The sequence below is a fragment of the Seriola dumerili genome, unplaced genomic scaffold, assembly GCF_002260705.1.
Source record: "Seriola dumerili isolate Sdu_G_001 unplaced genomic scaffold, Sdu_1.0 BDQW01000091.1, whole genome shotgun sequence".
Classification (NCBI taxonomy): domain Eukaryota; kingdom Metazoa; phylum Chordata; class Actinopteri; order Carangiformes; family Carangidae; genus Seriola; species Seriola dumerili.
This window is the reverse complement of record NW_019174346.1, coordinates 7,243,454-7,257,106: the sequence shown is the minus strand read 5'-3', so window position 1 is coordinate 7,257,106 and position 13,653 is coordinate 7,243,454. Positions and strand designations below refer to the sequence as shown.

Genomic DNA, 13,653 nt, shown 5'->3' with positions numbered 1-13,653 from the left:
CTACTGAGTGCCATTCTAGATTTCATATTTTGTGTTGTCCCAATTTCTTATATTTTGTAATCTGCATAACTTCCCTCCCATTTAATCATAGTGGCCAAATTTATAAGTAGTCTGGTACCTGTTATATCTTGGATGAGAGGTGAAACGTCTTCCCAGACAAATAATCAAGTCCAGTTGTTTTTTTTTTTGTTTTTTTTTTCGATTTAAACTCCTTTAGGATACTATGACCTGGACAAATGAGAATATGCACAGGTTCATTTGGAGATATGTTTCTGGTCACCTGACAACTGTTACATCCAGTATTTACTGTCCTTTAAGCTTTGGTTTGGTCTCCACCAACTCCTGAGAAAAACTATCACTCTTAAATGCTCAGCTAATGCTCACCAGATAGTAAGCTAGTTGCTAACTTTGTTTGTCTGTTTGGTCTTTGGTGCTGAACAGAGAGTCATCAACTTAGCAAGGCCTTTTTAATACCAAGCCAAAAGCTAAAGCTGTGAGCCACATAATCAACACAATTAGGTGAATGATAGTAAATGCCCTGCACAGTGAGATGAACTGCAGAGTTTAAACTGATAATTCTCTGTGGGTTCATCACTACATGTGACATCTTCAACATGACATGTAATCATTTTATCCATTGTTAAAATATTGACTAGTGCAGCTTCAAAAAAAAAAAAAACGTATTGGCTCATAGTCAGAACAAATGATTGGCAACTTGAATTCACATTTAAGCAGTTTATGGACAATTTGGCAATCTCGCAATCAAATGATACATTGACTATATACCGCAATTGTGACTACTGTATGTTGAACCTCCAGTAAGGTCAGAAAACATATAAAACAGGTCAACAATGCAGCCATCAGTGGAATCATACAGTATAAACTTAACTGTTTAGGATAAACAAAGACGACCGAATTGCAAATACTGCAAACTTTAAAATGCCCAGAGAATTATGCATTAGGGCGTTATAGGATAATGTGCAACACATAAATATAAAATCCTTAAATCATAAACAGACAATGTTGTTGTTATATGCAAAAATACGCCTTAACTAAATTCCAGTATCAGTTCTGTTTTAATGGGGATTTTAAACAAACTGATTCAAGCTTATTGACATCAATATTTATCACGTTCATCTATCTGGGATGAAAAGCGTTACATTAACTTTAGTTTTTGCAGGCATCTGAATCTCACCTGTCTGTGTTGTTTTGCAAACCCCTAAGAAGTGAAATCACATCCTGTGACATAGTCCGCAGCTGACTGGTTCACCATCATCACAAGCACATAACTGAACGTGAGTACAACGAAAGCATTCCCACATACATCAATCTCAGCCTTTTTGTTTTGTCTTCAACACACTTCTTACTCATAGGTATGCACAGGAGTGAACTGGACAATAGCAGAACATCACATTATCAATCACTTGTGCTGCAAGAATATTCTCATCACTGGAAATTTCTGCGCAAGGCAGACTGAAAAATATCCCGTGAAAATGCATCCACCGACCACAGAACACAACAGTCACTCCTGCAAGTCTTGAGAACAGCGGCTGCCGTTTATCTCGGGGCAAACCAGGTTAAAAACCAACATTCATAACACCTGGAAAAAGCTTCATAGCAGCTGCACGGAACATTCATCCAAGTTGTCCTGTCATTCATTAGATTTTCCTGCTTGTCATCTGTGGCTTGGATGTGGACTGGAGCTGTGCATCATTTTATTTCTTTTTTTTTTTCTTTTAGATGAAATTGTCAAAAACACCTCAGCCTCCACAGACGTATTTTAATTGAAGAAATGTGATTCTAAATCAAACCAGTTTATTCAGCTACTCCACCACTTCACATTCAAATTAAAACAATTTAATACCTCAGAGATAAACATGATAAAACACCCTTTTTTTGTAGTTGACTGACAGAGCACGTCTGAATATAAAACATGACCATTAATTTATATATTGAATATGTGTAGGAGCTAATTAAAGGAACATACCACTATTTTTGTACTGTCTTAATTCATTGCTATGCTAAACTCAATTTACAGACGAGAATCAACAAAAGTTTTATGTAATTTATCACACTGAATATAATGTCTGCTTTTATTATGCAAAATAAAGCAAAAATAAAAATAATTTGAAAAAAAAAATATAGATATGAATGAAAACAAATGGACTAAATTTTAGTGAATAAGATTGCAAGTTCTCACTTATTGGTAGTAGATACTTTATATGTGTATGTATATGTATGGACATTAAGAGATATTTTGGATTTTAATGCTATGACATATGTTAAACAAGACAACCATTTATCATAAAGTACTGGACCATTTATTTCTTACTTGCAGATCAACAGAAACAAACAATCAAATAAAAAAACGATTAACCCCAACATGATTTGTGATAAGCTGTCACCTGTTTGGTTCCGCAAATCCAAACAAAAAGCCTCAATTGCATAAAAGTCCACTGCTCAACCGAGAAAACTTGAGGACCACTGTGGCTGCCTGAGAAACTCACTGTAAAGGCTATATATTAAATATGAATGTACTTTTGCTGATTTTTGAGATAACTTGATAATTTACCATCAGGTTAAATTACACAAGTTGCAACTTTAAAGCAAGACTGTGAAAGCTCAAAATATCATCAGGTGTTTGAGGAATATGTAGTTACAAATTAAATTTAGTTTTCTAAATTAACAGCACTTAGGGGAAAATCAGTTCAGTGCCAAGTTGCTAATTAGACCACTCACTAACATGACCGTTATTGACACCATCAGTACTATTTGTTAAACAAGTTTTAATTTAATTGGTTACCGGAGAGAATGAAGTGGCACACTGACCGACACCTCTGTCCTAAATGATACTTAACATACATGTTTAGAGTCTGAAAATCTTATTTCAGATATGAGTATGAATATGCCATGAAGCTGCTATGACTAGGTGTTTCAGAAATGCCATTTTGATAAGTGTATGCATTTTGGAAAAACAACTGCAGGAATTTTCTGTACACATTTGTACATTTTCTACACACACTACAGTAGAAATGAAAAAAAAAAAAAATTGGATGCACTATGATGTAGGACATTGCCTGAGAAATCATGGTGTACTATTTATTATTCTGAACTGTTTACCATGAATGATCTGTTATTCTGTTTTGCATACAACTGTAAAAATACAGTAAAATTCAACAATCACATTGCATTTTTTTTCCCTTTTTTTGTTGTTTACTTAAAAAAAGCTTAATGGTATTGTACAGATATTGAACAGGACGTGACACAATAATAATAATCTGAATGTACACTTCAATATTGGGCAATAAACAGTCAACTATCAACAGTTACATGTATTTTTTTCTTTTTCCCTTTCCACATACAAAAAGGTTTTGGGGAGACACAAACTCTGTAGTTCTACCATCATCAAATTAGTGCATGATTCAAATTTTCCCCTTCTTGGATTGATGCCTCTCACTGTTGGCGAGCCGACAGAGAACAGACTCTGCTGCAAAGCCAGAAAGAAAAACGAAAGATAACTAAAGGTGAACCACTGGCGCTCTTGGATTTCCATAGGACTAATAGTCTGTTCTTGCTGTTCAATGCTGAGAGAAGCTTGGAGGTTGTCACATTTCACATCAGAACTTCAGCAGGTGGAGTAAGGTTACAGTCAGCAGGAGACATACGGAGCAACGGGGTAACACCGCAGCCCCATTCACATCATGCATCGCACCAGGACCTGGAGGAGAATAACAACACTTACTCCTATCATCAGGGTTAGCATGTCTCAACGTTCAAATCAGTGCTGGAGCCACAGCCTTGTTTGAGAATGAACTGTGATTAACTGGAGCTCAGATGTTCATGTGGATTATTTCCTCAGTCAAACAGGAGCTTTTCATTGGTGTTGAAATTGCCATGGAAACTAATGAATGGCAGAAATAAAAAGGTAAAGCACTACATAACACAGAGTGGGTGACTTTTTTTTTTCTTTGCACTGCTGCTAGCATGCAAAGAGTAAATGCTTTCCATTTAAAAATTAAATTACAATAATTTTAACACAATTGATCAACATTTTATTCTTACCATAAAGGATTATGCTGGCATTAGTCATTCCCATGGTGTTCATGGCAACGCAAGTGTAGTTTCCATAGTCCTCTTCTGAGACGTTGAAAAAGACGAGCATTGACTGTTTACCTTGATTCTCTATCTTAACTCCGTTTAGTCCGTTGAAGAGCCTGGAAGAGAGAGGGGGGCAGGTTTCAAGGGTTCTGCTGGTGAGCAGGAAAGAAACTCTGCTTTTTTTTGAATCCTCTGGGAGGCCGTGTGCATGTTTGCTTCGGCATTTTTGTCAAATCTCTAGCACGTGTACTTAAGACTTATATCTGCATGAAGTTAGAAACACATTAACACCTGCAGGCTGTGAAGAGCAAGCATTTTTCATAGTCAAGCCAAAAACTCTGAATTCAGCTCACTGCCTTATTGAAGTAACTGCACATGTGTGGACTTCATCCTTCAGTGCACGACAACCTTTGTTGTTTCGCTCATTGCTTTTCCTATTCCTCTGCTACTGTGTCGTTGCCTTATTTCATGTTTGTGGATGCCAGTCATTTATTTTATCAGCATCCTCCATCTTTTTGTTCTTGGGGACTGATTTTGTCTTTTGGGGACTGACAAGCGATGCTGCTGTCACCGTCAGGGACCATTTAACAGTGCAACATAGGCTGTGTTTATATCGGTTTACCAGCTCTGGGACTACTCATAAACATCTTTCCAGTTTCCAGGCTTCAGCTGGAAAAGCCTGCTTTATTCTATAATACTCTCTAAACCTTCAAACCAAACACAACACTCACACAAACCGATTGCAGTGCTTTTGGTGACCATGTCTATTTTTCAAACCATTTCACTGATGTTTTTCCTCCTTATTTTTTTCTTTTGTTCATAATGTGATTAAATAGAGAGAATAAAATGCAAAGCCGAGCATGAATTGGATTATCTCATTACATCAAAAGCACAATCTAATCTGAAACAAGAATAATAATGTAAAAAGCCATCACTTATTAACAAAGATGATCCAGTCTGGTTTACAGGATTTCACATAAAGAGAGTCCACACCTTAAAGCAGCACAGATGTCTTTGTGTGTCTGTCATACTGACTACAAACAATTCCAAGCCTGTAGGAGTCACAGAGCTCAGAGGTGAGACTTGCCTGCGGTCTTCTTTGTACCACTCAAAATCTGCCCTCGGGACAGCAGAGGCTTCGCATTGCAGGACTCCTTTCTGTCCAACTGGAGTACCTGTACTCCGTGCCTTAGAAATGAAGGGAGGATCTGTGAGACAAAGTGAAATGTGGTGTTTAATAGCATCATATTGAAGACATATTCATGCTGCTTCACACTCCTATTCCTTTAATGTGAATTGACAAAATGATGAACAAGCAGTGGCCTAAATACAGACTGCGACTGAGTTTGTTACAGTATTTGGGATAGCATCCAGTTGAATCTTCACTAAACCATGACGAACTATTCATCCTTTGAAAGCGACAAAGCCTCATGGGTCTGTCTGTGTAAACCATTTTATCGTCCCAGTATAACTGCTACTCTAATGACTGAGAAAAAAAAAAAGTACCCTCTGAAATTTTGATTCTGTTTCAGTATCATGTGGAGTAACTCTTTTTCATAATAAATCCAAAGAGTTCCCTTTCAGAAATGGTTAGGATCAGGACTGTAGTCAAAATGGTTTAAGAATAGTTCATTTTCAGTCAGGGTCTATTTGAGGATACTGTATATCCGAGAGACAGCAATTGGCTTTCTTTGTATACCCCATATGTCCTGATCGTTATGTCCCCCTGTGTAGTTAGACCATGAATGTGATAGTGTTGGGTCTTACAGTTGACGGTGACTTGCACTGTCCTGATGTCAGGGCTCGAGATGTCATTAGAAGCAATGCATTCATATGATCCTGACTCCTCTTTGGTGACAGCTGTCAGTTCCAGATGTTCCCCCTCTGTCACAAATTTATGGGTGCCTGTGGAGAAGCAAAGAAACAGAGGAAACACGCATGAGTAAATACTGTATGTCCTTGAATTGGTAAATAGGTGACCTGTACTGACCTTGATATAATTTATAGTTCCTATATGAGTGATACATATCACTGCTGCAGATATTGTACTGAATTACTGAAACTGACATGTGGAATCAAGATGCATCCTCACACACAATGTGTAGACCAGACCAGATGTCCCTGTCATGTGGTTTGTTTGGCTTAGTGACTTTGATGATCCTCTGGCCTGTCCTCTAGTGCCACCATGAAGTTTCACCACTTTGTTTTATGACCTGAAAAACTGATGGCATTCTCATTAGCCAGAGCTGTACTTTATGTTTAGTGTTAATTAGAACATTATTGCATGCTAACATGCTAAACTAAGATTATGAACACTGTAAACACTAATCATTAGCAAATTAACATTATCCCAATGAGCATGTTATTATTTAGCTAAAAGCACTGATGTGACCATAGTATGTGCCAGGGCTCTATTTTTGTGAACTCTGCAGCACAGTACTGGTCACAGTCATGTGTGTCCCGCCCAGTGCCCTCACGGTGTAGCCAATCGCACCTTGGTATTTTTATGGCCAGGTGCACTTAGAAACACGGTGGGATCAGGAATGAATACCATAATTGTATGGTATCATGGCCAATCACATTCACTACTTCCATCCCTGTAATGGCGCACTGACACTTTGGGAATCCTGTGGAAAGTTTTCCTCGGAGGAAACTTACTGCTTTCTGGGACATACAGACTTTGATACTGAGCAACATCTCTCAAGTTACGGAAACCTGCTGCCTTCAGACAGCTGCGATGAGACTCGCTAGAGTAAAGGAAAGGCTTTCAGGATACATGATGATGAATACTGTTTGTGTGGTTGTTAGTGTTTTAGTGAGGTTTGTGCAGATGGGATTTCACCAAATAAAATGAGCAAAATATTATGGAACAATTACACTGTGTCGATCTGATCTGAGCAGGCGGGCGGTGGACCACGCAAATGACACTCATTCTTAACGCCAAGATTGTAGTGCACCCCTGGATTGGCATCACCACACCCTCTGCCTCGTCTCCCACTTGGGATTCACAAAAAGGACACCACAGGAAAATACCAGTTTACCAGTGCAACAAAAGTCCATAGGCTTGTTATCCTGTAATCCTGCTGCCACTCTTACTGGTCTTCACTTAACAAATGCTTGTCTCTAAAGTCGTTGGTGTGGTTTGTCCCTAAAATGGGTCAAGCTCTAAAAACACTGGTTCCCACATTTCCCATAATGTAACCAGTCTTTGTTAGACCTTCCCTGCCTGGTTTGTATTTCAGGCTTTCTGTTAGCGATGTGTGATGTCTAAACCCAATGTGAAATTAACGAAGTGGTGTCACTTGATTGATTGATTGATTGATTGATTGGAAAGTAATATACTGACCATGTGCAGATATTGGTACTTTTGTTTAAGAAAAAAGAAAAGACTGAATAAGACATTATGAATACACTATTTGTTAAAGTACTGACTTTGCAGAAACCAGTGCATGTACTTTATTTAGATAAGATCATGGTAGAAACCCCTGGGCAAACCCAGAACATGCTAGAGGGATTATATATCTAATCTGGCCTGGGAATGCCTCAGGAGGAGCTGGAAAATGTTGCTGTGGAGAGGGATGTTTGGACTACCTTGTTTGGCCTGCTGACACCATGACCCAACACTGGATTAAGTGGTTGAAAATGATTGGATGGATGGATGGTAGGGTGGAGTGGAGTGTATGATGCTGTGTAAACCAAAGACGGTCTTGTGATTATCCTGGACAAAGATCTGAATTAGAAAAAAAACAAAACAAAAAAAAAAACAAATTAAAATCAACAGACCAAAATAGTAGTCAATGAATTTGGGATTTGCTGTCCCCAATTGTTTCTAGAAGGCAGACAGCTCAGGGCATAGACTCATTACACAAAGAAAATAAACTAATTGCATTGAAACAAGCCCACTTGAGTAACACCACAAATTACCCCTGACACCAGCAATGTTAAAAGCATGTTCTGGTGACAGAGAGACCTTAAGCTATTGCGGCGTGGGTGGGAAAATGGATAGAAGCACTCAGTAGAATCAGTAAAAATGTCAATCCAGCAATATCTCTACATTAGCATAATATCATTATGTTTTCCAAATCCTCTGTTGCAGCTGGCTGGGGAATCACTGTAAAGGTTGTGGGCTGGGGATAATCATATATAACCAGGGGACCTGCTAGCACAGGTAATTTGACATTTTCATCATGGCTAACTATATTAGGCAGAGTGTGGGTGATTTAATGCTGTTGAGTTACTAGCTGTTACTGTGTAACTGCTGTAATGATGGCCACGGGTGGAAGGAAGATTACTTTCAATTTAGAATCGAATTACTTCATTGGCTACACTGGATTATTACATATCGCATATACACATTCATTTATTGTTTCATTTAGTATACTATGGTTTGGAATTTGACAATGATGAGGAAAATTTTACTTCTTATGTCAGTCTTAGTTAAAGGTATAGAAACAGTTTCTCATCTATTTCTGGGATCCGGCATATTACATTTGTTATGCAGAAGTGCAGCAGACAGACAGTTCACTTCATTCAAACTTTCTACAATTAGTGATATTTTGGAAATCATCCAACCAAAAAAACAGCAGATGCTTAAAAAGGTAATATGATACAGCTGTGTCATATTCTCAAATTTTCAGCCTGGGTGTCAAAGCAGCTGCCAAACAAAAACAAAAACAAAAACAAAAACAAAACAAAAAACATTTTTTTTTAAATGTTTATCTCAGTTTTCCTGAGACAAATGCCTGTTTTTCTCATGAAACAGTTGTCTCTTATTTCCTATTCATAACTTTCAAAGCTGATTCAGAGTGAACTGACAGTCAAAAACTGTGTGTGGGTTTTATCAACTTTCTGTTGATTCCCACTTAATCCACTGTTTTGTGTGTGTGTGAGTGTGTGTGTGTGTGTGTGTGTGTGTGTGTGTGTGTGTGTGTGTGTGTGTGTGTGTGTGTGTGTGTATGTGTGTGTGTGTGTGTGAGTGTGTGTGTGTGTGTGTGTGTGTGTGTGTGTGTGTGTGTGTGAGTGTGTGTGTGTGTGTGTGTGTATGTGTGTGTGTGTGTGAGAGTGAGTGTGTGTGCTCGCATTGTTAACAGTAAAGTGTCAGCATTCGAGCTGTGAAGTGAACACAGTACAATAATATCCTCCATTGTTGATTCCCGTTGAGAAACTTTATCCCTCCACAGCCAGAACAGAACAAACAGCAGAGCTGACAAAATGTGAAGTTTACACAGAACATCAGATAATGACCGGACATGGTTCCAATCTAAGTATTATATTACAACACACATGTCAATCTAACTTGCCCAAATAAATGAATATAAGGAAGCCATGATCCTCACACATTGTTTTGGAAGAACGAATACAAACATCAGGACAACATCAGTGTCAGTATAGCATGACTGGATGACAGGTTTAAATTAAAAGTTTACTGAACACAAACAACAAACATCTCCTATTTTGTTTCTGTTACAGAGGAATCAGACAACTGCTCAACACTGCTATTGTGTTCATTTACAATAAATGTTATAGTTTCAATGGTTTTCTCAAGGTATATGTATATATATATATATACACATTTATATACAGTATATATATTTTAGCCACACTAGAAGCACATCTCTGGGAACGGCAGTGTTGTTCTGTCAGTCTGTCAGTTATTCCATCAATTTGGTTCAAACTGATGTAGCGTTAACGCCATATTTTAGAATTTACTCTCGTTGAAATGGGGCACCAGTCCTCTGGGAGGACAACAATGAATTACTTCATTTCCAAATTTATCAATCTCATATCAGAAGCCATGACTTCTCGATTCAATGGATCTCCAGTCTCTACGTCAAAAGAACACAACAGGACAACAACTGGGTGTAAATAAAGAAGTTTATTAACTAGACTACTATCTACAGAGTAAATGCAAGGTGTAATAATCATAAAGATGAAAATAATAATGAAATGAGCAGGGTGATGAGTTAGCAATGGTGGGAGAGAATATGTTATGGCTATACACTATGGCTATACAGCTAATGATACTACATCTACAAATTAGGTTTGATGATTAAATATTGCTATATTTCGACATCAACCCAGTCATGAGCAGAGTGTTAAGACCGGCCTACTGTGAGTTGCGCTGTAGCCAAAGACCCTCGGCTGGAACTCAGGTGGCTGTGGTTGCCGTGGTTACCCCGGAGACGCAGAACCTAGGTGGATTCTCCTGGAGGCCGTGTCCCGTTATCACGGTGACGGATTCTGCCGGTGTCTCAGCGGTTCAGCTCTGGTGGAGTTTGCCAGGAGACTTTCTGTCTCGGGCACTCTTGTTTTCTGCTCAGCTTCTCTGCAGGCGGGCGTGCATAGGCGTTATCTGCTGGTGTCTCTTGTGGGTTGATGCGAAATAAACTCTAATGCTCTTCACTTTGGCTGGATAACTTTAGAGGAGACTGGCGTTGACCAGATGACTCTAAAATTGTCAAAAATCTTCAAAAAGGAAAACTTGATGATGATTAAAAGTTACAAAATTACTCTGAGGCACTTCTGTTGTTTTGGTTCAGTTGGTCTTGACTTGGCTTATGAAAATAAAAGATCGTGCATGTAGACAAAAATCATGTTACTTGGAGCTTGTGGCAAAGAAAAATAAAAGACGCGAAAAGTGCAAAAATGACTAAGAGCCATGAGTTTGTGGCTAGCAGCTTAGAGCTAAGAGTTTACATGGCTACAGAGCCGGACTTTGAGCCGGGACTCTGAGCTTTGAGCAAAGTTCTCAGCTTCTAGTTTCTGCATTGTTTTTTCTAGTTTCAGCTTTTCAGCCTGGCTGAAAGAGGATACATTCTATTATATACATTCTATTGACTTGGGTGGATTCATGACGTTTCATCAAGCCAAAGGCTAGATTCCCTTCAGCCTCAGTTGTTCAGTGTGTTTAGTGCTAATTAGGAAATGCTAACAGGCTAAACTAAAATGGTATTCTTACATGTTATCATAGAACATGGCTATGTTTAAGTACAGCCTCACAGAGCTGCTAGCATGGCTATAGACTCTTAGTGTTGTTAGGTAGATGACTCAATTCATTTGATAAAATGACATAAGCTGTGACTGTTGCGCTTGTTTGAAAAATTCAATGCATCCCTCTGGGGCAGAATGCGTCACGTGTGAAAAACACATGCAAAAGCTTAAGTAAATGTTGCCCTGTGTCTTCTGTACACAGAAGTGCATTTCTGCAGGCAGATTTTTCTCTGGCACAAGGTGGAAAAGAAATAGCAGACAACAGTTATTAGAATTTGGCACAAACATACCGGTCGAGTGGGCAAAGCGGTCCCACACCATCAAGCAGGTCAAAACTCGACAAAAACACATCCGCAGGTATCGTGTTGCCTGCAAGGGACCAGCAGCTGTTGGTGGACCTCGAGCAGCAGCTGAAGTTCCCCAACCATATTGCAGCCACAACCCTGCAACTAAGCGTTGTCCTTATGTCTGAGTCCACCAACCACGCTATGCTGCTGGAGCTGACAGTCCCACGGGTGGATCACTTGGAAGGGGCCTTTCCAAGTACTCTCCAAGTTCACAGGACCTGTCAGCAACTGTCGGCAGGCTGGATGGAGAGCGAGGTGCCTCCCACTGGATGGAGTTGGATGCAGGGGATTCGTAACCCGTTCTTCAGCCAGGCCCTTCAGTAATTTGGTCATCGAGGGAGAAAGTGAAGGGAGCTTCGAGAGCCACTGAGTCAGGTATCATTATAGTACCATTATTATTAAAGCTTCCATGCAGTTTGCTTCTTAATGGCTAAGGAGTTAAAGCTTTGAAAAGCTGTAGCTGGTTAGGAAAAAAAAAAACACTACTTCACTGCAGTGGTTCTGTAAAAACGTGATTATTCCAATATTTAATTAAAAACCAGCTAAAACATTGGCTGGCCCAAATGTTTATGCTGCTTACAGTAGCAACATGATGTTCTTTCCTGCACATTCAGTTTAAATTCACCACAAGTTACTGTACCTCAGCCAGCGTATTGGGTAGTCTCTTAATTGCTTTATTATTCAGTGCTTTCCGTTACACATTTTTCTGTATTGAAGTAAAATTTGCCCACTGATGCATTTGCAACACAGCAAGCAGAAACTCTGCTGCTGTTCAAGAGATATAATGGATCAGGAGAACTACAAGTCCGTGACTGTTTTCTTTGGCAAACACTGTGCGGTCCTGCTTTGGTTTCAAGATGAAAGTGAGGAATTAGATGGTTTTCACTACACTGATCAAGTAGCTTACACATCTTTTGTTCTTCAGCCTCTGAGATTCAGCACAATCAATGTGAAATAAAATAATGGATATTACATTAAAGAGCCAAGTCTCAGCTTGAATTTCAGTATAGAAAAGTCAAACAAAATTATCATATTAAATATTTTTGAGAGAATTCTGTTGCAGTCTTCGACCCAGGTTATTGACCTGTGTGATTGACTTGGCCAGTCAAAGATAGTCCGTGTCTTCATCCTGCAATGTTCTTCAGTTGTTTTGGCTGCATCTTTGGGATTGTTGTCCTGCTGAGTGACAAAATGTCGTTTGATGCATTTGGCTGAATCAGAGCACAGGACTCCTCTGTATGCCTCTGCATTCACCCTGTTGCTTCCATTTGCAGTGAAATTATCAATAAATGTCAGTGGGTTCTATTGGCAGCCGTGCATGCCCGAGCCGTAACAGAACCAGCACCATGTTTGTGGCAAATGAGGTGGTGGTTTGTTCTTCACACATTCGTCTTTTATTACCAGCTGTGACAGCAGGGCTGTTATTGAGTCTTTGTTTCATGCAAAGATAATATTCTGGTTTCATACAGTAGCATCTGCATGATGGGTTTGATGATGTTTGTGGTCCAACCCAGGAACGTCTGGTGTGGTAGCGTTCCACTGCAAGAAAGTCTCTAGTTCTGATAGCGGTTGAGTTTTGTTTCATCAGCTTGTTCCACAGCTCTGCTGGTCTCATTCTGTGTGTTTTTGTGAACTGCAGCCTTCTCTTTCTGTTTTTGAATCTCACCAGGGGGGTTTGCATCTTGTGGTGAATCCTCTGAGGTTATGCTCATGAAGTCTTCTCTTGATCATGGACAGGGAAACATGTACGCCTACATCCTGGAGAGCAATCTTGAGTTGCTGTGCAGTCATAAAGGAGGGTTTTTCTTCACCATGCAAATGATTTTCTGCTCATCCACAAGACTTGTGCTCCTCGGTGTACCAACTCATTTGCCATTTTCTGCTCTTTTAAAATGTATCAAACTGTTGATTTTGGCAAACCAACTACCTTGGATATCTCTCTGAGAGGCTTGTTTTTCTCTCTTTGAGTCTCATTTTGAGTCTCATTATTTTCCTCCCTTGCACAATCTACTTTTTACTCCTCATATTGACAAAGAAAAAGGCTGTATCTCCCACACAGCTGTTTCTATATTGATGTAAACCCATCCAAATTAAAGCTGAGGCTTGCCACTTTAATGTAGCGTCTGTTATTTAATTTCATAATTTTTAAAAAAATTTGAACTGTCCAAATACTTACAGTCTGAACTATAAATCTGACGTGTCATTCCTGCATAGGAAA

At 39.2% G+C, this 13,653-nt stretch overlaps 1 protein-coding gene across 1 annotated transcript in view; it reads right to left on the bottom strand.

The window, feature by feature from the left end:
* Nucleotides 1-735: 735 nt before the first annotated feature.
* Nucleotides 736-13,653, bottom strand: part of LOC111222310 (opioid-binding protein/cell adhesion molecule-like) — a 168,488-nt gene continuing 155,570 nt past the window's right edge. The window contains exons 4-7 of the mRNA XM_022746002.1: nucleotides 5,866-6,003; nucleotides 5,186-5,306; nucleotides 4,063-4,214; nucleotides 736-3,718 (exon numbers count right to left, since the gene is read on the bottom strand). Coding sequence (XP_022601723.1) covers nucleotides 3,618-3,718; nucleotides 4,063-4,214; nucleotides 5,186-5,306; nucleotides 5,866-6,003 — 512 coding nt within the window. The 3' untranslated portion in view covers nucleotides 736-3,617. The remainder of the gene's footprint in view (nucleotides 3,719-4,062; nucleotides 4,215-5,185; nucleotides 5,307-5,865; nucleotides 6,004-13,653) is intronic.